Below are 24555 nucleotides of genomic sequence, written 5' to 3' on the forward strand. Positions count from 1 at the left end.
CTTGAGGTAAGTGTCTTCCTATCTTCTCGGTGTCCTCGTGAGTCAAAGAAACAATAATGGCAGCTACCCATAAATGAGTTAATATACACCAGGCACTTAGATGGTGCTGACATAGAGGCAGCACTCAGTACAGGTCATGGGCAGTGGTGGGGGTGTCTGCCAGGACGGGGTGCTGGGGTCACAGTGGGCCGTGTGGCTGGAGAGGACAGGAACGTGGAGAAGTGACACGGGGGAGGGGCAGGGCAGAGCTCATGATGTGGCTCTCGCTTGGGGTGTGCATGGCCAGATTCACTGTGTGTGGAGTGACCGGAGGGGACGCAGCCAGCATACCCATGCCACCGCTAAGCCTAGACATGACACTGGCCTCGGAATCATCAAGAGCACCTCCACACTCCCCCTCAACTTCTATGGATGCTTTTCCCTCCCAGTCCCGAGGCTCTTTGGCAGATTGTGTCTCACACAGTATCATCCAAAAGAGCTTTATGACTCTGGGTCCTGCAGTCCCTCCCCAGCTGTAAAATTCTGGGGCCACTGGGAATAAGGGCCCTTCTTCCTCAGGGTCTCAGAGAAGCAGCATCTCTTGACTAATCCCCATCCCTGCTTTGGGTAATATTGACTATGCTTTTCTCTTCTAAAGAGGCTTCCTTTCACCCCCCCTCCCTCCTGCTAATGGTATTAAAATCCAAGCCAATAACTTTGCCATCCCTAAGCTCGTTGGTAACTGAAGGTGCCCGCGTCCCCAGGGGCCACCAATACAAGGTCACTGAGCTGGTTACAGGTTTCTAGACATAGTCTGAGGACCCAGAGAGAAGGAGGCATGTAGTTCAACCCTGCATTTGAGTCCTGAACCAGAACAAGGAGAAGCCTCTAACTTGTTCCTTCTCTTCTCAGTCAACACATCCTACTCACAACTCAACAACTCCTTCTCAAGGGAACTGGTCCAGGCTCACTCCAAGACAGAGAGTTTTGGTAAGGTGGCAGGGGAAGGGGAGTGGGGTCCCCCACAGCTGCCAAGCTCAGAGAGGAAAAAAACAGGAGTGGGATGGTCCTTACCATTACATAAAGCAGCATGGGCCCTCGGATGATCCACCAGATTATCTTATTCCTGTTGGTTCCCCAGCACCTATGGCAAAGGGGCAGAAGAAGACTTAAAAGAGAGACAAGGTTGAATGAACAGCCTCTTGGCCTCTGGAAGGAGGATGCTCGCACTCAAGACTCCCCCCTCCACCCCACTGTGAACAGTGAAACAATAACCAATTTTGTACCCATATCGAGGGTCACTGCTAACCTATGCAGTGACTTTTTGTGTTAATTTGAGCTAATTTTGTGCTAATTTGCATGTGTAACTAAGCTAACAAACTAATCACTACAAGAAAGATCTGTGATCATCTTATCTGCATTTCTAAGTATATTCTAGGTGGCCAAAATGGAAGGGAATGGATATTCTCTTTGGGAAAATGGTATAAATCCTTGTATTGGGGCATATCTGGGAATTACTGGCTCATGGAAGCATGAGAGCAGGTGAATTTCCTACCCTGTGTTCTCCAGCTGTGCACGGGCGATACTCCAGGGTACAACAAACAGCAGCGGGAAGGCTGGGGGTGAAAACAGGGAAATGCAGTCAGGAGCTGGTTGGCCAAACCTGCCTGCCTCCCACCCCAGCCCGATGGGCCAAAAGCATCTTGGTAAAAACTTATAAAAGCCCAAATATCACCGAATTGCAGGCTGAGAGCTGGAGAGACGTAGGGTGGCACAGAGCCCATCTGTTGTTTTACTGTCAGACAAACCAGGAAAGCAGAGAGGAGAAAACACTTGCCACATGTTGCAAAGCATCTCAGAGTAAATCCAAGACATTAACCCAAATCTCCCAGATTGTAGGCCAACCATATTTCTTCTGAATCCTGCAGCCTCACATTCTCCAAGAGTCTGTGGCAACTGGGGTTCCAGACCCCGACTTGAAGACTCAGTTGGCGTTATGGACTGAATGTTTGTGTCCAGACCCCACCCCACGTTGAAGCCCTAACCCCCAATGTAATGATAATTGGGGATGGGATCTTTGGAGGTAGCTAGGTTTGGAAGGGAGGGTGGTGGGCATCTTGATGGGATTAGTGCCCATATAGGAAGAGACCAGAGAGCCTTCTCTCTCTCTCTCTCTCTCCACCATGTGAGGCTACAGTCAGAAGGCAGCTATCTGCAAGCCAGGAAGACCCCTCACCAGAACTCTGATCTCAAACATCCAAGCCTCCATAACTGCAAGAAGTAAATGTCTGTTGGTTGAGCCATGCAGTCGATGGCATTTTGTTATGGCAACCTGAGCAGATCACTACAGCTGGGGACAGGGTAGGAGTAAGGGCATCTGATTCTATCAAAAACCTTGTCAGTTTTTGAACGTAGGCATCGGGTCTCCAGTGCTCATGTGTAACTGCATGTGTGTACACACACCCCTTTCTTCAGTATCTTGTCGCGGGAGGATTCTCTGTCCCAGAGCCTCCCTCCAATTGGGAAACCAAAGGCTCTATCAAGTTCCTCTGTTCTGATGGGCCCCTAAGAGAAGAGGCTGGGGGTTCAGGTCACTCACCCCAACCCACCAGCATGTATCTGGGCCACAGCCGCCTCTCAGAGAGCACTGTGGGCTCCAGCAGCGTGTGGAGGTAAAGGCCTTCGACCAGCAGCCATGAGTGATTGGCGCCCACGAAGTAGTGCAGCAGGACCTGGGCCGAGCGGCAGGAGGCAGATACCTGCAGAGGACAGAGCATCTGAGAGTGAGGCCAGGCATTCTTATGTGGACCCGAGAGGATGGAGAAGGGCCTCCCCATGCACAGCCATCCCTCTACCTTGCCTCACCCCTGGAATCTGCTGACCATCTCAGAGAGGCTGGCAACAATACCAAAATGGGAGGGAGGGCTTCCTGTAGGTTTCAAAGCCCAGCCTCTTCCTTGACATTCTAGATATTTGTAGACAAACAAAAACAGAGAGAACTCATCAGCAGCAATTTCCCTAAAAGAAACACTGAAAGGTATGCTCTTTGATCTTAGTTCAACTCAGCTAGAAACCAATAACTAAAAAAAATCTTCGTATGATTGGAAAGGAGGAAATAAATTTCTAAATAACCCATGAATCAAAAAAAGAAATAATGATAAAAATTAGAACTTATTTCTGAACCGAATGAAAAGAAAATACTGGATATCAAAATGTGTGGTATGCAGCTAATACCACATCGAGAGTAAAACCGATAACCTTAAATGACTTAATTAAAAAAAGAAAAAGGCTGAAAATGAATTATCTTAAGTATCATGTCTGAAGAAGAAAGCAAACTTAACCTATAGAAAGGACATGGCAGGAAAGCATAAAGATAAAAGCAGAAATTGATGAAAGAGACAACATAAAGAGAATCAACAATGTTAAAATTTTGTTCTATGGAAAGTCTAGTAAAGCCAAAAAACATATGGCAAGGATTATCAAAAGGGGAGAAAAGAGTGAAAGTATAAATAATCAATATCAGGGATGCAAAAAGCAATACCTCCATAGCTGCAACAGACCTCAAAAAGATCTTAAGAAACTAGGAACAATATTATGGCAAGAAATTTGAAAAGTTAGATGAAGCACACAAGGTCCTAGAAAAACTCAAGTTACTAAAGCTGACACAAGAAGAAGTAGAGAATCTGAATGTGAGTTGAAACTAGTCCATAATTAAAAGCCTTCCAATAAGGAAAACTCTGAGCCCAAATGGCTTCACTGGAGTGATCTATCAAATGTTTAAGAAAGAAAAATACCCGTCTTAAATAAGTTCTTCCAGAGAACAGAGAAAGAGGTAACAAGTCTGATTTGTTTTAAGAGGTCAGCATAAACTTTATCTTCTTTATCACAAGAAAAGAAACTTCCTCACAGGTGCAGATGAGGGAATGCTGAACAAAACACAGCATCAGCTAATGAATCCAGCAATATAGGAAAAAGAGTAATGTGTCAGAACTGAGTTGGGCTTATTCCAGGAATTCAGGGTTAATTTAACAGGTTACTACAATCATTATTAACAAGATAAAGGAAAAAGCATCACAACAGAAGCAGATTTCAATGTGGAAAAGCTTTGCTGCTTTAAAAAATAGTAATAATAATAAATAATAATAATAATGGTAATAAAGGCTGGTCTGGTTCAGTTGTTTTGTTCACAGATGAAGAAATTTCCCACCCAAGGACACACAGCACCCTGTGGTGGACTCTTCCATGACAATTTCCTTTACCTGCCCCAGTCTCGGGAGGTTTGGTTTTTTTTTGTTTGGTTGGTTTTTGGGGTTTGTTTTTAAGTCAGATGATGCTTCTCTAACCAGAAGGCCTTTGACACCCCTTTATCTCCCTCTTCCTCTTCCCAGCTCCACCTTCCCGCCCCACGATTCCCAGGACTGATCCACCAGGTGGGAGGCTATGGTAGGGAGGGACATACCTCCGACATGTAGGATATCCACCCTTTGTCATTGTTGGGTCTCCTGGAATAAGAGTTGGAGTGGATGGCATCCTTCACCAGCACAGCCAGGGCTCTCAGGATGAAAGAAGCAAACAAGTTCATGTGGATGTAGTTGCGTGTGCAGTGGAGTTTTCTGTTCAGGGAGAAAAGCAGGTGTCTTCCCTCAGGAAAGAATGGTTCAGACCAACAGGTGTGTGCCCGAAACACCTGCCCACCTATCACTAGAGGGCAGACGTTGATAACGTAGACTCCAGAGCAATACGGCTGGGTTATGTGATTTTCTCTGTGCCTCATTTCCCTCATCTGGAAAATGGGGATAACATTTACACACTGAGTAAAAATTGAGAAATTGAGGCAGAAGGGTTAAATCAGCTGTCCAAAGTCCTAGAGAAGTAAGTGGTGGGGCTGAGATTCAGACCCAAAAATTCTGAGGCCAAAGCACCACTCTCCAAGGCTCTACTACCTATAAGGACAAGAGTGCTTACCTCAAGGATTGCAGGAGTACCAGTCCGTTAATGGGTGCAAAGTACTCACACAGTACCTACACATCATAAGTATCCAGAAAATGTCAGCTCTCATTACCTCCTCCTCACCTACCTGAAGCCTCCTGTAGGCTTTTTTTTTGTACTGGCTGGTGTAAAACTGTGTCCTCAGTCTCTCTAGCCAAAAGGACCCTTTTCCATCACTGTGCCCTCACAGCCCTGCTGCACAAATAAAGGAAAAAGCATCACAACAGAAGCAGATTTCAATGTGGAAAGCTTTGCTGCTTTAAAAAATAGTGATAATAATAATAAATAATAATAATGCAGCCCCCAATGCAGCACAAATCTGCCTGGTTTTAGAGTTATTATTACTTTTTAAATTTCTAAACAGTACTTGAGTCAGGTCTTGTGTTTTATTATGTATGCACCTTTCTCCCAAATTAGATTGGGTGCCACTCAAAGGCAAGGACTAGATCTTACTTTCTAGCACATGAGGCAAAATGGACATCTGGTCAACCAGACTTAGGCTTAGCTAAAGTAACTTTCTCCAGGGTTGGGCAGCTACTTTCTCTGAGCTTGCTTCTGGGATTTTAGGAAGGTGAGTGGAGGAGGTCATGGATAGCAGAGGGTACAGGCTATGGAATTCTCCCACTGCTCAAGAATTACTCTCTGGATGGGGCATATGGTCATGACTCTGCTCCAGGAGCCATAGAATATCCTGGGATTGAGGGGTCAGACACGGAGTTAGGGGATACAAGGAGGGGAGCTGTTATGGAGCTAGCATCCAGGTCTCCAGAGTGCCCATCTAGGTCTCCTGCATCTTTATTGAATGCTCATTCTGCCACATTATACTCAATTAATTTGCTGAATGAAGGCCAAGAGGCAGCCTTGGAGGGCTCCCTCGGGGGTCCATAAATATCTCACTTGGGTGATTTCTAAAAACATGATTTAGCAAAATGCACTCAGGCTTGGAATTCTGAGAAATAATATAAGGGAATGAAAATGCTCAGTCTCTGAACTGCCTGGTTGTGAACCTGCTCCCATCACTCACCAGCTGCCTGACATTGGGCAAGTTACTTGATCTCTCCATATTTCAGTCAACACACTTATAAAATGGGGCTAATAATAATGCTAATATCCTAGGAGTAGAATAAACCTTAATTCTGATTAGCAAGAAATTTAAATGACTTAATACATGTAATGTGCTTAGAAATGTGCCTGGCGGAGGCACTCAAATGACTGATAGCTAATTGGAGTCTGGGGGCCCAGCTCTACCACTTGCTAATTTGCTTTGGGGAAGTTTCTTAATCTCTTCTGTAAAAATCATGCCTCTGGTAGGGTGGGGTAGACAGGAGGTTATCCAATCCCAAGGAGGCTAAAGCAGAGTTAAGACTCCCAGATTCCAGTTCCAGCTGTACTCTGTGACCTCCAGTGACCCAGTGCCTCTCACTGGGCCTCTAATATCTCTTTCCCCTCCACCTGCACCACCTGCAAAATAGAGTTGTTGGGCTGGAGACTCTCTCAGATCCCTTTCAACTCTGATGGGCCATGACATCAGCCAGCCCAGTCTTCTGCCTTCTAGAGGGAGCCAGTGAGCAAATTCCAGGGTGGACACCTGAAGATGTGCAGGCAGAAGTTCCACTCACCGAAGAAACAAGAGGAGGGTGAGTGCCAGGAGGAGGGAGATGATGGAGAGAGAGTACCCCACGGTGTACAACACCTTCAATGTCGACAGCAAAGCATGGTGTTCCACCTGAGGATAGACAAGGAGCAGATATGACCACCAAGCCAGGCAGCTATGACCTCCACCCCCTAGTTCCATGCCCAGGATGACCAAGAGTCTAGGCATGCACTGTAGCCTTGTTGACACCCAATTAGAATAACTTAGACTGCTCTCTGGCATATCTCAGAGGCCAAAGAGCCTTGATGAATGAAATACCCATTGGGAATCTCACCTCTATGTCTGGTCCTATAGCCCAGCATTGATGCACCAAGATTCACAGTATCATGGAAGAATTGTGCCCAGAACAAGAGGGTACCTTAGAAATGAGGACAGTTTTTTTGTGCCTGGGTGTGCTGTCCCTAGAGTGTAGGTGTTCTTCTCTCTGGAAGATGGGGCCAGGTTCTTATATGGATGTTCCTTCCTAAAATAACTTGTCATGCATGACCACTTAGGTGAATACCTCATAAAACAGTGGAATATTTTCTCTGAGTCCCAGGGTACCCCGATTGCGAACAGGGGATAATTTATTGGAAACTCTGTGTTATTGTGATTTTCCAATGGAATTTCACCTTCTCACTCAATCCATCATGCTACTAGCCATCAAGATGATGTTTCTCACTAAATTTTTGTACAAGAGCCCACAGCAAATATGTATTACATGCTAAATCATGGCTTAAACTTCTCCACATAACACTTTTATCAGCTTTATTGAAACATACCTGGTGTACCATAAACTGTACATATTTAAGGAATAAACCTGGATGAATTTAGAAATGACTATATCTGATTTCATCATCACATTCAAGATAATGAACATTTCCATAACCTCCCAAAAGTTTCCTTGTGACCCTTTATAATATTTCTTCTCTCATTCCCTCCCACCATCTTATGCCCGAGTAAACACTGGTCTGCTGCTCTCTCTGTCAAATAAATAAAAAAAATCTTTAGAAAAAAAAAAAAACACTGGTCTGCTTTCTGTCATTAGAAATTAATTTTCACTTTCTAAAATTTTATATAAATGGAATCCTATGATATGTACTCTCCCTCCCTCCCCCTTTCTCTTTTTCCTTTCTTTCTTTTCTTTCTTCTTTCTTTCTTCTTTTTCTTTTCTTTTTTCTTTCTTTCTTCCTTCCTTTCTTTCTTTCTTTCTTTTTCTTTCTTTCTCTCTCTCTCTTTCTTTCTTTCTTTTCTTTCTTTCTTTCTCTTTCTTGCTTTCTTTCCTTTCTTTCTTTCTTTCTTTCCCAAGCTTATTTACCTCGGAATAATTATTTTAAGATTCATCCATGTCATAGCACGTATCAATAGTTGACTTTTTATTGCTGAGTAGTATTCCATTGAGAATATACCACAATTTATTTATCCACTCACCTATTGATGGACATTTGAGTTGTTTTCAGAGTTTGGCTTTCATAAATAAGGTTGTTATGAAAATTTCTGCATAAATCTTTATGTGGACATAGGTTTTTATTTCTCTCAAATAAATATCTAGAAATAGAATGGTAGAGTAGTATGGTGTATGTTTTAACTTAAGAAACTGCCAAACTCTTTTCTAAATAAGTTGTAGCAATTTATGATTAGGAGTTTCAGCTGCTCTAGATTTTACTAACACTTCATATAATCAGTCTTTTAAATTTTAGCCATTCTAATGGATATGTAGTACTATCTTACTGTGGTTTTAATTTGCTTTTCTCTAATGATTAATGCTGTTGAGAATCATTGAATGTGCTTATTTGCCATCTGTGTATCTCATTTGGTAAAGTATCTGTTCAAATATTTGGCCATCTTTTAAATTGGATTGTTTATCTTAATTTTGAATTGAAAATGTTCTTTATATATTGTAGATACAAATCTCCTGTCAGATAAGTGTTTTGCAAGCATTTTCTCCCATTCTATGGCTTGCCTTTTTATTTTTTTAACAGTTTCTTTAGAAGAGCAGAAGTTTTTTATTGTGTCTTATTTCAAAAATCTTTACCTGACTAAGAGCCCTCATATTTTCAGCTGTGTTTTTTTCCTAGAAGTTTAATAAAATGAGCTCTTAAATTTAGGTCTATGATCCATTTCTAGTTAGTTTTTATTCATGGTGTGAGGCAAAGGTTGCAGTTCATTTTATTTATTTATTTATTTTTTTGCATCCAATTGTTCTGGTGCTATTTTTGGTAAGATTATTCTTTGCCCCACTGAATTGCCTTGGCATTTTTGTCAAAAATCAATTGCCTGGGTCTTATAGACAGAATAGAGTTGGATTTTATTTTGTTTTATCTTCTTAATGCAATTTGATAACCTCTGAATTAGTGTGTTTAGATCATTTACATTTAATGTGATTATTTATTTGGTTGAGCTTAAATCTCTTGGTTTTCTCTTTGTTCCATCTTTTCTTTGTTTTCTTTCCTTATTTTGGTTTGAGTGTATTTTTTATTCCATTTTTTCTTCCATGACCTACTAGCTATACCTCTTTGTTTTGCTTTTTAGTGGTTGCTTTCATGTTTACAGTATACATTTTTAACGTATCATACTTCCATGTCTCTCATCCTGGCCTTTGTGCTACTGTGCCAATTTTACTCGTACATATATTAGACCCCATAATACATTGTTACTATTTTTACTTTAATTAATCACATCTCTTAAAAGATTTTTAAAAATAAGATAAAAAAAGTTTACCCTCATATTTACTATTTCTGGTACTCTACATTCCTTTATGTTGATAAAAAAAAATTCCATAGGACGTGTATGTCTTTCTGTGTTAAGGAATTTCTTTAACATTTCTTATAATGGTGACCTGGATGCAGAAATCTCTGTGTAGCCTTTGAGTCTTTCCAAATCAAGCCCAACTATATTTCTATCTAGAATTATTTTCTATGGACCCCATCAAGAGCTCTATAATCCTGTCATATCTCTAACTGCTCTTGTTGGTCTCTCTTCAACTCAAAACTAAATCTATCCTTCTAAAACCAGCACCAACCTACCTCTTACAAGAAGTCCTCCATGAATGCCTCTGTGTGTACTGTCAACTCTGAACTCCCAAGGCACTTGTGGTCTGCTTCACAAATTGGGGGGTTAGTTATATTATTCACTAATGGTTGTTTGCATTTGTTTTGTATTTCCAGATAGGCTATAAATATCTTGAAAGCAGAGAAATGTTTAGTGTTTCTCCACACAGAGTGGCATGATTTCTTTAAATTGATGATTCAGGCGGCATATCAAGACCTTCATGAGTCATTTGAGCATCATTTATATTATATGGATATGTGAGGATTTATGAGGTTAACACATTTAATTAAGTAACCTAATAATCTGTTTCTGAATTATTATTTTTTAAAACATGTCTGTGTTTTATGCTTTCTGGAAACAAATTAGGGGAATTGCTTGTTTTTTATTCATCTGTGTTTTAGTTTGAGTTCCCACAGAAGTACATCCTGAGACAAGGATTTGAATGCAAGTACTTTACATGAAAGTGAACAAACCCTCAGTAGGGGAAGGAAGAAATCAGGAAAAATAAAATGGTGCGTTATCAAGGCAGTTACCACTGTGGGCAGCTGGATCTTAATCCCACTGGGGAAGTTCTGGAAGCCTCAGAGTTAGCCATTTACATACCAACTCCTGGACCACTTACATAGCAACTCCTGCCAGTCATTGGTTAAGGGCTATTCTGTGGCGGGGTGGGAGGGGGACATTAATTCTTTGGTGCTTCTGGCCTGCCCTTGAGTGGACTAAGTGGGCTCTGAGAACCAGCAAAGACATGCATGTGCTAGTGATAAGAAGTTAGACAATTGTGTACTGAATTGGTTAGGGCAAGGGGCTATAGATGGGCACCAACAGTCCCTGGTACAGTTGGTTTCATTGCACTCCTTCAGAGGAGTTTCTTAAACTCTTGTCTATGTTCAGAGCTCCAGTAAAATCTAGCCACTTCCCTAGTGACCCTAGAACACCCAGATGGTTTCCAGCTCACTCTCAGTACCAACAGGTGAATCTTAAGTCACTTAGACTTCTTTATGAAATGCTTCATAATTAGCGTGTACCATGCACGCACCAAGGAGATAGGCATTTTCACACACTGCTAAAGGGAGGGCAAAATGACACAACTCCTATGGAGGGGAATTTGACAATATTTAACAAAATTATATATGCCTCTACATTTTATTTTTTATTTTTTAAAGATTTTATTTATTTATTTATTTGAGAGAGAGTGCACAAGAGAGAGCATGAACAGGGGCAAGGAGAGGGAAAAGCAGGCTCCCTGCCTAGTAGGAAGCCACACGCGGGGCATGATCCCAGGACCCTGAGATCATGACCTGAGCTGAAGGCAGATGCTTAACTGACTGAGCCACCCAGGTGTCCCGGGATCTTGGTTTCTTTCTTTCTTTCTTTTTTTTTTTTAAAGATATTTATTTATTTATTTATTTATTTGACAGAGAGAGAGATAGCAAGAGCAGGAACACAAGCAGGGGGAGTGGGAGAGGGAGAAGCAGGCTCCCTGCCAAGCAGGGAGCCCGATGTGGGGCTCGATCTCAGGACCCCGGGATCATGACCTGAGCCGAAGGCAGATGCTTAACTGACTGAGCCACCCAGGTGTCCCGGGATCTTGGTTTCTTTCTTTCTTTCTTTTTTTTTTAAAGATATTTATTTATTTATTTGACAGAGAGAGAGATAGCGAGAGCAGGAACACAAGCAGGGAGAGTGGGAGAGGGAGAAGCAGGCTCCCTGCCAAGCAGGGAGCCCGATGTGGGGCTCGATCCCAGGACCCCGGGATCATGACCTGAGCTGAAGGCAGACGCCCAACGACTGAGCCACCCAGGCGCCCCGGGATCTTGATTTCTAATAACATTCGTCCACTTAGAGAATCCAGAACTCTGAAGAAATAGCTGATTTGGGCCCGGAACAGGGAAATCATGAGATGAGCTTGGACCATTTTCTTATGCCAGAAAATAAGGAAGTGCTCCAAGACCAATGAGATTATCACAAAAGGACACAAGAAGGCAGTTTGGAGGGATTTCACTAGCTAAATTTAGAAAAACATTGAGCATCAAAATTATAAGTGAATAAAGCAATTTGGAAGTTCATAGTGATACTCAAAACTGGAGGGAAGGGGAAGGAGTCTTCTTTTCAGAAGAATGCCAGCTAGTAAATGTAGAAGAAATGACAGAGCTCGAATCAACTCAAGCCAGCATCATCAAGGAAGGTTGTAACACTGATGATTTGTTAGTGAACAAGACACACACACACACACACACACACACACGGTTCCAAAGTATCATCCCACCAATTACTGGCCAGATAGAAAAGGAGAAAGTACCTATACCGTGGAGAGATCTGGCTGTCACTACCAAGACCAAGTGATCACACAGAACATCATTGTAGTGACACCTGACATTTTGGTCTCCTGGCGTGATGCTATGCAGTGTACCCAGAACCTATGAGGATTAACTTGAGCCTTACCAAGCCTCTAAACCCAACTTCCGGCTTAAGGAAATACAGAAGATGCAGGAACACATGTAATAACAACAAAATTTTCTGGGGGTCTTCAAAAAGCCAGTGTCCTGGGCTGTCATGGGCTGGAATGGGGAGATTCTAGATTAAAACTTGCTAAAGTGATATAAAATGAACTCCAATATATGAACCAGGACTAGACTCTGGTTCAGGGGAGAAAAGCTATAAAAATTGGACGGGAAAATTGGGGAAATTTGAATATGGATAAAACATTAGCTGATATAGGGGCACCTGGGTGGCTCAGTTGTTAAGCATCTGCCTTCGGCTCAGGTCATGATCCCAGGGTCCTGGGATCGCACCCCGCATCGGGCTCCCTGCTCAGCGGGAAGCCTGCTTCTCCCTCTCCCACTCCCCTTGCTTGTGTTCCCTCTCTCGCTGTGTCTCTCTCTCAAATAAAGAAATAAAACCTTTAAAAAAAAAACATTAGCTGATATAATGTTAATTGGAATAACGGTATTGTAGTTACGTGGAATGATGACTTTGCTTAGGAAGAATCTGATGAATATTTAAGGGTGAAACCTCATGATGCCTGCAAATTTTGTTAAATATTTCACAAAGAGAGAGACAAAGCAAAAGCAAATGGTGTTGGGGGGGATGTTGATACATTTTGAATTTAGATAGTGGGTTTGTGAGTGCTTCTTTTATTATTCTTTTAATTTTTCTATGTGTTTGGATACTTCGAAATAAAATGTTAAAAAATAGGTATATATCAATTGATATATCTTATGTGGTATGGGAAACTAAATTTTTTCATTAAAATATATATATTAAAATTATATACACACACATATATATACACACACAAACACAATTTCCTTAAAGAGTATCCTTTATCATGCATAAGGACCCCCACCTGATGAGATGGAAGAAAATCACATTTTGTTTGCTAGCACTCTGAAGAGCAAAGATCTACTATCACTAGCCTTTTGTGGGCAAAATGTCAACCCATTATTAGAAACACAGGCCAACATGGCCAGAAGCTGTTTTTTTATGTTTGGGGGATTTTTTTTTTTTTTTAAGTACTTGAATTCTTGGAAATATGGCCATTTGCAGAGGGGAGGAGGCAATGCCCCAGTCCTCACCTTTCTAAAGAGAGAAATCTTAACTTCCGGTCTTGGGAAGTACAGTTTTCAGCTCTGGTTTTGCTGTCCCTGCCCCCTGTGGGCCTGAGCCCAGAGGAGGCTGCAGGCATCCCACACCTGCTGGCAGGTCCCTCGAGATCACCTGAGTCCCAGCCTCAGCTGCACATTGGCATCACCTGGGGAACTAGGTACCAGTCTGATGCCCAGGCCCCACCACATACCCACTAACTCGGAATCTGTGAAACCATTCACTGAGTACTTATTAAGTGCCCACGGTATGTATACGCTTTTATGCACCCCAGTACTAGTCCAGGGGTGAGAAACTGAGTGGCCTCAGGGGTCCGCACATCACCCTCATTGCAGAAGAAATTCAGTGGCCGCCAGAGGTTGCTATCATGTGACTGTGGACCTTCCCCAGGGGAGTCCGGGCAGACTAGCTCCTGGGGGACGGCTCTTTGTGTGGCCACCAAAGCCAACCGGGGGTGGGGGGTGCCTGGTGGAGGGTGGTTGGGGCCCGGGGCCCATCATCACCGGGCCAAGCTGACTCACGTTGTATTGGGAGCTGTGGTTCTCGGAGCATTCGGAGTCATCCTGCCAAATATTTGTGGAGTTTTCCAGCGTCTGCCAAGTGCCCGGAGCCAAGCAGTATCTGTAGGCCCTTCCTGAGTTTTCTGAAAGTAAACACAGCTCTAGGGGAAAGGTCAGAGCACGCAGCCCGTTCCTGAGCACGTGGTGAGGCCCTCGTCTTCACCACAAAGCTGTGGAAAATCCCAGGGAAAAGGGATTTTCACTTCCCTTGGGGGGGGAGGGGCTCATTAGCATCTCTCCTGTTTATTTGGGATGGAAAGAAAAACACGGAAGCCTCTACGTTTCGTAACAAACCACGGTCCACTAATGTCTGCTGTGTTTACCCAAAGTCTCTGGAGCTAGAATAGTCCCTGGTGACTCAGAGACGGGAGAGCTCTCAAAGGTGCAGCCCAGCTGGGAGATGCGGACCTGGGGCTTCCTGGTGCGCCGTCAGAGAGGGGCGTCGTGTCTCAGGACGCGAAGAGAAGAGGTGAAGGGGGTGGACAGAGCCTGCTCGGCCACCTACAGGGATGGTGGCCTTGAGCTTGTCACCCTTCCACTGTCCAAGACTTCCAGTGTCTTCATCAAGAGCTGAGGATCATCATGGTAATGGTACCAGCCCTCCCCAGTTTGGGGGAGTTTAAATGTGTGTGTGTGTGTGTGTGTGTGTGTGTGTGTGTAAGTGACAGGCCGGCTCTGTGTTCACGATGATGGCTATTGTGACCCAGTCACATCCATTCCCAGAGCCCTCCCCCAAAGGGACTGCCCTCCCCCCTGGAAGACCAGGGACTGGACTTGCAAATGAACAACGGAACTTGTCCGAACTTCCCACTCCTCATCCTGCACGGCATGGACCAATGGTGACTATTTGCTGAGTGTAATGGATGGACACCCATGGGGTACTTCCCCTTGCCCACCTAAAGCCTCTGTGAGGGTGTCTAATGGCCCTCTCAAACACCATTCCCCAAAGCAAGCTCTTCATCTTCTCCCCAAATCGGTGCCACCCACACATTTCCCAGCCTCTGTTGATGGCAAACCCATCATCCCAGTCCTTGGGCCCCGAACCTTGGAGTCATCCTTGCTTTCTCTCTGTCTCTCCTACCCTTCACCTGGCCCATCAGCCAATCCTGTCACCTGGACCTTCCAACTACCCAGAATATGAACACTGCCTTTTGGCTTTCACCCCCTGCTCCCTGCTCCCTGGAGCCACCACTCTCTTGTGACCGGATTATCACAAATGCCTTCGACGCTCTTGCCCCACATGGTCTACGGTTAACACAGCAGTCATGCCACATCATTCCTCGCTCCAAATCTTCCAAAGGCTGTCTGAAAACAAGTCAGAGCACTTCCCGGGCCTCCCACAAAGCCCTGTAAAGTCTGGCTCCCAATACTCTCTGACCTAACCTCTTACTGGCTCTCTTTCCCCTTTGGGGCAGCTACACCCACCTCCTTGCTCTTTGTGGGACACACCAGACGTGAGCAGTGGGGGTCCTGAGCCACCACCCAGATGATGGTGAGCATGGGTGGGACTAGACAGGGTGTGAGCTCATTTCCTCTCCTCCACCTTTCAGCCCTCTCCGTCCCTCATCTCCTGCTTCATCTGACAATCTTGATGGTTCATCTTGCCTCTGCCTGCATGCACACTCTCATGGTCCCTTTCTCTGGATCCCTGCAGTCACTTCCAATGTCAGCTCCCTGCCCCCCACCCTGTTCTTCCACCCAGAGAGCCATCAACATCATATCCCCAAACCACAAATCATATTAAGTCTTTCTCATGCCTCAGTGCCTTCGTGGATCCACGGGATCTCACCCTTCAGAGGAAGGTTGAAACATTGGTGTCAGACAACTTCTATGCAATCAAGCTCCAGGCTTATGTATAGTCAGGCACCATCCTGCTTCCTGCCCTCCGACTGTAGTGTGTGTTCCTCTGGTCTTATCCGCCCAGACTTTTTCTCCTTCTTTCTGCTCTAAACCCTTCCACTGCCTCCACGTTTTCTTCTCACTGTATGGACCCCTTTGGATTCTAACATTTAACGCACAGGATGTTGAGTGGAAGAGTAACTTCCCACCTTCTGTGAATCACACTCCCTTTGGGACACTCTAGAGGCCCAGAACCCATTAAAAAAAAGTCTTTAACTCAACTTCTTTGTAAGTTTAGATTTTTGACCACTTTTTCCCTTCAGGTTTAATAGATCTCCATTTTTAGCTCATGGGAAGAACGGGTAAGCGGAGGAGCCAGGCAGTGGTAGTCTGTTCCATGTGCTTTGAGATCCATGGACATCCAGGTCTTAAAGACCTTCAGGAGTCTGAGGGCTTGGCCTTGGTCTCAGCTTCAGTTCCATTTACAAAGGACCTACTGTGCAGCTGACTCTGTGCCTGTCTTCTCATTCATTCCTCAACTGGACCTCAAGAGTTGCTGTTGTTCACTTGACTTAATAGACAAGAAAACAGCTCAGAGGGCTCTGGACACTTGCCCGAAGTCGCAGAGCATAAAAGAGATGGACGGGCTCTAGACTCCATGTACAGTGCTCTCCCTACCCGACTAAGCTGGCTCCCACAGGGGTGCTTCCCTCAATTATCCAGACCCTCTGGTCCAGCAAACTCTGGTATCTTCCCTTAAACATCACTCCTGGGTCACTTCCAACTGGGTTTCACCAAAGGATAGTTTCATAGAATATATCACTAGCCCTCCTATCCAGAAATGCACCTCTCTTCTTTGGAAACTCTCTCTTTGCACTAGAGGCCTCAGGAAATCGAAACCAAATTTTAACCGATGATTTACTGAGCTGAAATTAAATACACGATATTACCATCTCACCTGCTCAGTAGCCCATTCCCACTTGGTTTTGCCTGGAAATTTGTAATTGCTTATGTTTCTTGAGAATAGTTTTTTCTTATTCTTTGATGACCTTCAGTTCAAGGCAAAAGAGTTCTAACTAGTAATTGTTTCTCTCCCCCTTCCAGAATAAACCAACCAAGAGGCTGGCCTGCTGGGGCAGGTGGGGGCAGCATATCCTCCTGGGGTCCTACATAATAGCCACTTCCTTCAAGCAAGATGGGGGCAAGCTGAGCGGTTAAAGACTCCATCCAAGTCCCATGGGGCTTAAAGGCACCATCCAGTAGCACTACTTTCCAATGCTATTGCAAGGGTAGTTTTGATGCCCTTCTTCTCCATACAGCAAACCCAAGTTGTGGATGTGAGCATCCCAATCTCTCCCCCACCTCTTTCTCCTCTCCATAACAACCCTCACTGCATCAAATTCTGTGGTAGCTGGGCCTGGACTCTCCAATCTTCAAAGAAAAGAGAACTATTGTATTAATGGAGCACCCAGACACAGAAGAATTTCAGGAAGGCAAGAGGAGGTGCCCAGAGAAGAAAGAGACCTTCTGTGGGAAAAGAGGACTTGAGAAAAGCACTTGGTTGGAGTGTGCTCTCTCTAATCGCTCCCTGGCTGGTCTACCCAGGAGGGGCCAGCCTTTAAAGGAACTGCCAGGAAATGGTAAAATAAGACTTACTACCTTCACGCCACCAAGGTAAGTATGAAGGGCAGGGAACAGAGACATTTCCCGGAGAAGAATGAGGCCAGCACACATATCGATCAAAGGTTCCATTACAAAAGGTCCCTGTGAAGAGAAAAGGTCCCGAATGAGAGCAATGTTGGAGCACCAGGGCCACTGATGGAGGTAGAGCTCCCTTCCTGGCATGGGAAGCTGGTGTACCCTATTCAGGAACTAGCACAGGTGTCCCACTGTCCAGATAGGTCAAGGATGAGGAACAGCGTGGGGAGGAGGGGATGCTTAATGCACCCCCAAGCACTGTGGCTTTGTCTACCCAACCTGACCTTTGGCAGTGGTCCTGTCAGTTATGTTAGTGTGCACGTCATGCTGATGTTGGTTTATTTTACATGGGCTGAACTATCACACAAACTCGGGGTCAGAAGGACACTTGGAAGTTCAGCCAGTGCCTTCTGTTCCATAATTAACTAAAGAATTGTCAAACTTTCATCAGTTAAATGCTGGAGCACCCTTACTGTGAAATGTGCAAAATGACCTGTGGATCTAGGGGGATCTGCGAAGTTGACGCTCTTGGCTGCATGTATCCAACATAACCTCTATCTGGTCATATTTCTCCATTTGAAGACCAATCCAACAATCATTATGAGACATTTGCACCATCTCCAATTCAGGGGACAATTTACACCCTGGCGCTTGGCGATGAGACACTAAAAACACATGGCACAGCCTTATGGACCTCCTGGAATGAAATGAAGGGGTTTCAGGCTGGATCCCAAATGCCCATATTGCAAGCTCCTCACTCCTGGGAACTAAGCATCATTCTTGTCTGTTCCTTATTGGGGCTAGCATGCAGGGGCCACTCAGTTTGAACAACCACGTTACTGGCATCAGGACCCCACAGATGCAGATCTGCCAGGTTATGAGCTGGCTCAGGGCATCTTGTAGACCTGGCTGCCAAACGTCAGCACATGGTCTGTGTGAAACAGTGCTCACCTGGCCGAGCTGCTCATGGCATGACTCCAAATAAAGAGGACATGCCCTACTTTGATTTCAAAAAGCAGTATTCCCTAAAGTGAGGGCTAGTTCTTATAACAGATATCAAGCTTTGATTGCCACTAACCTGGGCTGAAGAAATATTCAGAGGGAGAGGGGTATGGCTTGAAGGCTGAGATTCTTTGGGTCAGGAAAAGGAAGAGAGAGTTTATGGTATCCTGTCCTCCTCCAAGCCCCTGAATGAAATCATCTGAAAGCAGCCAGGAGGATAAGGAGAGGCCAGATTTCATCATTTAAAAAAGAAAAAAAAGAATCTGGATGCACCCAAAGAGTCAGCATGAGGGCAGGAGAGGCCATGGACTGATCAAACGATTAACATATTTTCTAGAACACTCTAAACCTAGTGTAGACCTGGATAGGAGAAATATTATCACTCAGATTCAGATAACACCCCAGGGGATGAAGACCTCCTCCCTCCCACCTACCCGATAGAGTCCCAGGTTAATCTACGACAGTTGCTCATGTCATGCGATTTGGTGGTGAGTGTGCTGTCACAGATGACTTTAGATAAATAGTCACATCTATACATCTATGTATACCCTGTCTCACATGCTCTTTTATAATGAGAGGTGGGGGTCTCTCCTCCCTTCCCTTGAACCTGGGTAGGCCTTGGTAACCATCTGATCCAACTGAACGTGGGAAAAATAGCTTCCAAGGCTGGGTCATAAAAGGCAACATGGCTTCTGGTCATGGTTGCCCTGGAAGCCTCACCACCATGCTGTGAGGACCCTAGTCTGTATGGACAGGCCACGTGAAAGTGTTCTGGCCAACAGACTCTCAGCTGGGAACCACCATCAGCCATCAGTTGTAAGTGTGAACAAGCCTTCAGATGATTCCAGCCACCAGCCATTGAGCCTTCCAGCTAAACTCTAGATACTGTAGAGCAAAAACAAGTCATCCCCACTGTGCCCGGTCTGAATTCCTCACCCAAAGAAACTGTGATGATGATGATGATGATGATGATGATGACGATGATTGCTTTAAGACCCTAAGCTTTGAAGCTCTTTGTTACACAGCCATAGATAACTCATACACCTGCTTACCAGAAGGTTCCTTGAGCAAGTCTCTCAGACACTTCTCTTTGTATTGAGCCCACTTGCGAGTTGTTTCCTCAAGGCGGGATCCTGTAACCTGGGCAGAAGAAAACCATGGTGACTCCCAGTTCACTACAGAGGCGGCCTTGTGATCATTTCACCACGAATCTCAAAACTTCCCACTGAAGTGGCCATAATGGCCAGCACCAAGAAACAGAACTTCTTTGGCATCTTATGTTCTATCTTAAAGGTACATACAAATTCTACGTTCACTCCATAATCTAATCATATTGGTTTTCATACAGATATGAAAGACTTTTTCCCCCAAAAAATCTTCAAGTGAGGCTGACATTTTAAGAGGAGGCAATATGCTCATCTTGAATGTCACACCCTATCAGATGAATAGTTGCATGCTCCTAAGACTATGTGGATCTGAAGAAGAGAAGCATCACAGTAAGAAGGGCCCAATAATGTGTCAGGGAAAGGCTAGAAGAATTGTAGGGACCTGGGCCATCCCACCTGGCTGCCTGTGGGTCCAAAGTCAAAGACCGGGTAGAGAGATGGTCTGCTACTATACTGAGGCCTTGGGATATTTGCCTTTCTGACATTAACTATCCCCTCCCATAGAGCCTTGGGCTTTCCAGATAACTGAGTTGTCTAACAACATCTAATTGTGTATCTGTACTACTCGTTTTGTTTTGTTTTTAACACAACAGGGGGGTTTAAAGGGGTTTTCTCTTCTTCAATTTACTCATCTTTATTGAGCACCTGAGGCTTTGCATCAGGGAGGAATTGAAGGGGATGCAGTGATGGACAAAACACAGTTTCTGCCCTAAAGGACTTAGAATCTGCTAAAGATAAGACAATGTATGATTGGCTGGCTATCAAAGTCAAGTGACATTCATACCCTATCGTTCTCTGACCCAAAGAGGCTCATCCCCTAGTGGCTCAGTATTGGCACCATCAGTCACAAACCAGAAACCAGGAGTTGTCCTTGGTTCCTCCTTCCTCCTCCTTCCACATCATCCAACCAGGCACCAGATTCTGTCCTATGCCTCTCTCCTGTCTAACCCTGCCTCGCATTTCCTCCACCTCTGGCCTTGTCCACACTGCTCCAGAGGGATAGGTCCACAGGGCTGTCCTGCCTAAAGTCTTCCCCTCATGGCCTATAGAGCTGACATCACATCTCAGCCACCCTGGGGCCAAGCCTCTTGACTCCAGTCATGTTCCTCTGTGACTTTGCATCTTTGCATTTCCCACTGGACCTCCCTTCCACCCTCATCTTCATCTGGCCCACTCCCTGCTTACCCCAGAAGGCTCAACTCAAGCCTAATGACCCCGATCATACTTGACCACCTCTGTCACTGAAGTCTTGAGCTAGGAACCCTTCTCCCCAGCGCCCTGTGACCCCACACATGACTAAGTCTTATGTCCCATCATGTTGTATATCATTGGTGGTTCATTTGTCCATCCTCTTCGCTACCCCATACTTTCCTTGAGGGCTAAGACATGCCCTCCATCCCTGAATACAAGCCCCTAGCACAGGCCAGGAGTTACTGTCCTCATTTTCTAGCTGAAGAAACAGAGGAACAGGTGTGGGTTGGAGTCAGAGGGAGTATGAACATGGGAAGGGCTAGATATGTGATCTGGGATAAGATCATCCAGTTCAGTTGGCTTTGAGGCTTTGTGTCCTCTCACAAGGGGTAACAAATTCAAATGCTTTCTTGGGCCAGGTAGACAGCCTGAAAGAATGAGGTGAGACAGGTATAACAAACAGTGAGTGGAGAAGCCCAGTGTAAACTGGGGCAATGCTCCACCAAAAGGCACTCAAACCCACACACAGACACACAGTCAGCACCACAACCACTATGCTCACCCACCCCACCCCCACAAAAAAAACCCCAACACCTATGAACCCAATGGGTGGTAAGCTTCCACCTTCTGAGTCATTAGTCCAGTCTACTCTCTGTCTCCTCTGCCCAGCATGGCCCACCCCCCGATACTATGGAATACTATGGAATGCACGATGGGGTCTGTGAATAGCTCCTTTGCATCCTTTCCAGAGAATCACAAGGCCAACATTTTGAAGAAGAGCTGTATAGTCATGGTTAGACCAGAGGTTACCAAACTTTCTCAAATCATGGTGCCCTTAGTGACTCCATCATTTTCCACAGTACCCCAAGCCGAAAGAAATACCTAAAGTCCCATTTTTTGAGTAGTTAGGGCCAAACAACTTAAGTATTTGCATCCTAACAACTGAGTGCCTACTGGAGATTGCACAACTTCCCAAACTTGGGAATCGGATTGGGCACCATCGTGTTCCACACTGATGTTTATGCAGTACTTGCTTTTCATCACATCAACTGGAAGAAAAAAATAAAACAAAAACAAAAAACAGCTTTGCAGAGATACGACATCATCAAAGGGAATGGAACGTGATCTAATGCTGAAACCGTGAACTACTTGAGCTAGTAATTTGCTGGGTCTGGCAGATGTCATGTATCTCTTTGCTTCCCTTGAAAAATTAAAATATCTTACAGCAGCCCTGTGAGCTCAGAGTGGTGCCTTGAGGCAACTTAGCACGCAATCTGGAACCCATGGGATGAGCCCATAAGTAATAATAATGAGGAGGAGGAGGAGGAGGAAATAATTGGCATTTATCCTTAGGCTTCAGTTTCCAATAAACTTTCAATCTCCCACAATACTTTCTGTCTCTGAGTTATGGCACAAGAGTCAAGATGGAAGCTTATTAACACGTTGTTTAAGAAAATAAACATCCTAATGGGACTATAGCTGGGTCTATATTATTTTTCACAAGTTCAGCAAATAAATTGATAACCAAATCATCAGCTTCCAGAATCCTCCAAGCCTCCGAAGTAAGACCCTTTCTTGGATAAAGTGCTATTTATATCGTCAGGGACCTCACTGGAACTGGCGAAGGAAGAGACAATAAAATCAGTCATGCACATGAGCTGTGTCCCTGGACTAACCCTCTTTCCCTGCCCTTTGCCATGACTGATGGCCATGGTCAGAAGAAGAAAAAGGAGGGGAAGGAGAAGGAGAAGAAGGAACCCTACAAAGCACCAAATTTGGTCAATCTAGGGGAGCTGGACAAACAGACTCTCTTCCCAGGTACTTGTCCTAAAGACACGAAAAAACACAAGAGGCAAATCCAAGTTCAGATCCAAACAAGGTAAGGAGGAAAGGAAATAGCACAAATGGATGTTTTCTAACTGGAAAAATCGACTTGACCTTGATTCCTCTTTCCCTTGCGCAGGCAACCAGCATCAAGGACTAACTTGGCTGAGGAAGGATCGAGGGAAAGGGAAAAAAGACCTTCTGTGCATTGCTTTTAATACATTCTATTGTATTCTTTGTTCAAGAAGGCATTCGCCTCGGGGCGCCTGGGTGGCTCAGTCGTTAAGCGTCTGCCTTCAGCTCAGGTCATGATCCCAGGGTCCTGGGATCGAGCCCCGCATCGGGCTCCCTGTTCTGTGGGAAGCCTGCTTCTCCCTCTCCCACTCCCCCTGCTTGTGTTCCCTCTCTCGCTGTCTCTCTCTGTCAAATAAAATATTTAAAAAAAAAAAAAAAAAAGAAGGCATTCGCCTCTCTGTAAATCAAACAAAAATTACAAGAAAGCCCCCAAAGGGGAGAAGTTGGAATATAATCTCAGTATCAGAAATTACCATCTCCTTCCGGACTCTTCTCTTGGTGCACATGCTTCTGTTTACTTTTTTTCTTTTTCTTTCCATTTTTATTTTAACCAAAAAAGGAAATCATCTAGTTTTATGCTTTCACCAGAAGATGCACTGTGAATATGTATCCATTTCGAGAGCCATAGTTCTAAAACACCATTTTAACAGCTACGTGATGTTCTGTGAATGACTATGATATGATTCAGTTTTCAAATCCTCCAGCATCGAACACTTACACTGGCTGAGATGCTTGCTAATATAAATGCTGTTGTACTGAAAATATTCACAATTAAACATTTGAGCACATCTTTATTTGCTTAGGAGAGATTCTTTCAATTGGAATTTCTGGGTCATAGAGTATACACATTTTTAAAGGCTTTTGATAATGGACTGCCAACCTATCCTCGCCAAGCTTTTTTTTTTTTTAATTTAAAAATATGCACCTTTTTACGCTCCCATCGGCAATCTAGGAAAGAGCCACAAATTCACTTCTCAAAGAGCCTTAGAGAGAGAGTTTATGTTTTTTGAGCCCAAAGCAAACTGCTAATTAACTTAAACAAGTCCAGCCGGGGAGGAGGGGTGGTGGTGGGCTGCTCGAATTTAGAAACTAAACTATCCCTGAGAATTTCTCATTAAATGAATTTTAGGAAGACTTCCTGCCAGAAAACATGCCACGGTCATTTATATTCCGTGCAGGGAAGGCGTCTGTGAGCAAAATCCATCATGAAAGTCTAGCAAAGCCTTGTAATGTAAACATCTGGAGGAAAAATATGGGATTTAAGACCGAGAACCAAGAAGTGTGTGTAGGGGGTGCTCATTGGGGTTATAGACGCACCCTGGAGGACAGACAGACCAAAGAGGTTCTGAGGACAAACGCGGTGGCAGAGAATTTGGCAGGCGTTTTCTGCCTGTCAGGTTCCAGGTTAGAACCAAAGAAAGCCTGATGAGGTGAACACTTACAAGATCGGGCACCACGGCCCTCCCTAGGTGGGGGCAGGAGGGATTTAGAATCCCAAAGCTACACACAGGGATGAACTCCACCCATGGACCAAAGGAGGAAGAGAACCTTTCCTCAAAGAACTTTCATTACCTGCATTTCTCAGATGAATGGGACTGGGGTTCCTTCACGTCATGGTCCAATATGAAAACAGAACCTCAAATGGGAAAAGGGGCAAAAGTTTAGTCTCCCTGGATAAGAATAAAACAAGCTGGGGCACCTGGGTGGCTCCGTTGGTTAACCGCCTGCCTTCAGCTCAGGTTGTGATCTCAGGGTCCTGGATTCGAGCCCTGCATCAGGCTCCCTGCTCAGCAGAGAGCCTGCTTCTCCCTCTCCCTCTGCCTGCTGCTCTGCCTACTTGTGCTCCCTATCTGTCAAGTAAATAAAATCTTAAAACAAAACAAAACAAGGTACCAGAATGCCCACCTGCAGAGGCTGGTCACATACATTATAAGACAACCTT

General features: G+C 44.6%; 1 protein-coding gene and 1 long non-coding RNA gene across 2 annotated transcripts in view; one reads left to right on the forward strand and one right to left on the reverse strand.

The window, feature by feature from the left end:
* The window catches only part of GLP2R (glucagon like peptide 2 receptor), a 49259-nt gene that overhangs the window by 23467 nt on the left and 1237 nt on the right, over nucleotides 1-24555 (reverse strand). Inside the window, exons 2-9 of the mRNA XM_081805713.1 lie at nucleotides 19410-19497; nucleotides 17317-17421; nucleotides 13780-13901; nucleotides 6588-6694; nucleotides 4439-4592; nucleotides 2579-2738; nucleotides 1535-1595; nucleotides 1054-1123 (exon numbers count right to left, since the gene is read on the reverse strand). Coding sequence (XP_081661839.1) covers nucleotides 1054-1123; nucleotides 1535-1595; nucleotides 2579-2738; nucleotides 4439-4592; nucleotides 6588-6694; nucleotides 13780-13901; nucleotides 17317-17421; nucleotides 19410-19497 — 867 coding nt within the window. The remainder of the gene's footprint in view (nucleotides 1-1053; nucleotides 1124-1534; nucleotides 1596-2578; nucleotides 2739-4438; nucleotides 4593-6587; nucleotides 6695-13779; nucleotides 13902-17316; nucleotides 17422-19409; nucleotides 19498-24555) is intronic.
* The window catches only part of LOC145717426 (uncharacterized), a 167745-nt gene continuing 154243 nt past the window's right edge, over nucleotides 11054-24555 (forward strand). Inside the window, exon 1 of the long non-coding RNA XR_014140624.1 lies at nucleotides 11054-11111. This is a non-coding gene — a long non-coding RNA (uncharacterized LOC145717426). The remainder of the gene's footprint in view (nucleotides 11112-24555) is intronic.

Source organism: Leptonychotes weddellii, chromosome 15 (assembly GCF_054177405.1).
Source record: "Leptonychotes weddellii isolate Sample4059 chromosome 15, ASM5417740v2, whole genome shotgun sequence".
Classification (NCBI taxonomy): domain Eukaryota; kingdom Metazoa; phylum Chordata; class Mammalia; order Carnivora; family Phocidae; genus Leptonychotes; species Leptonychotes weddellii.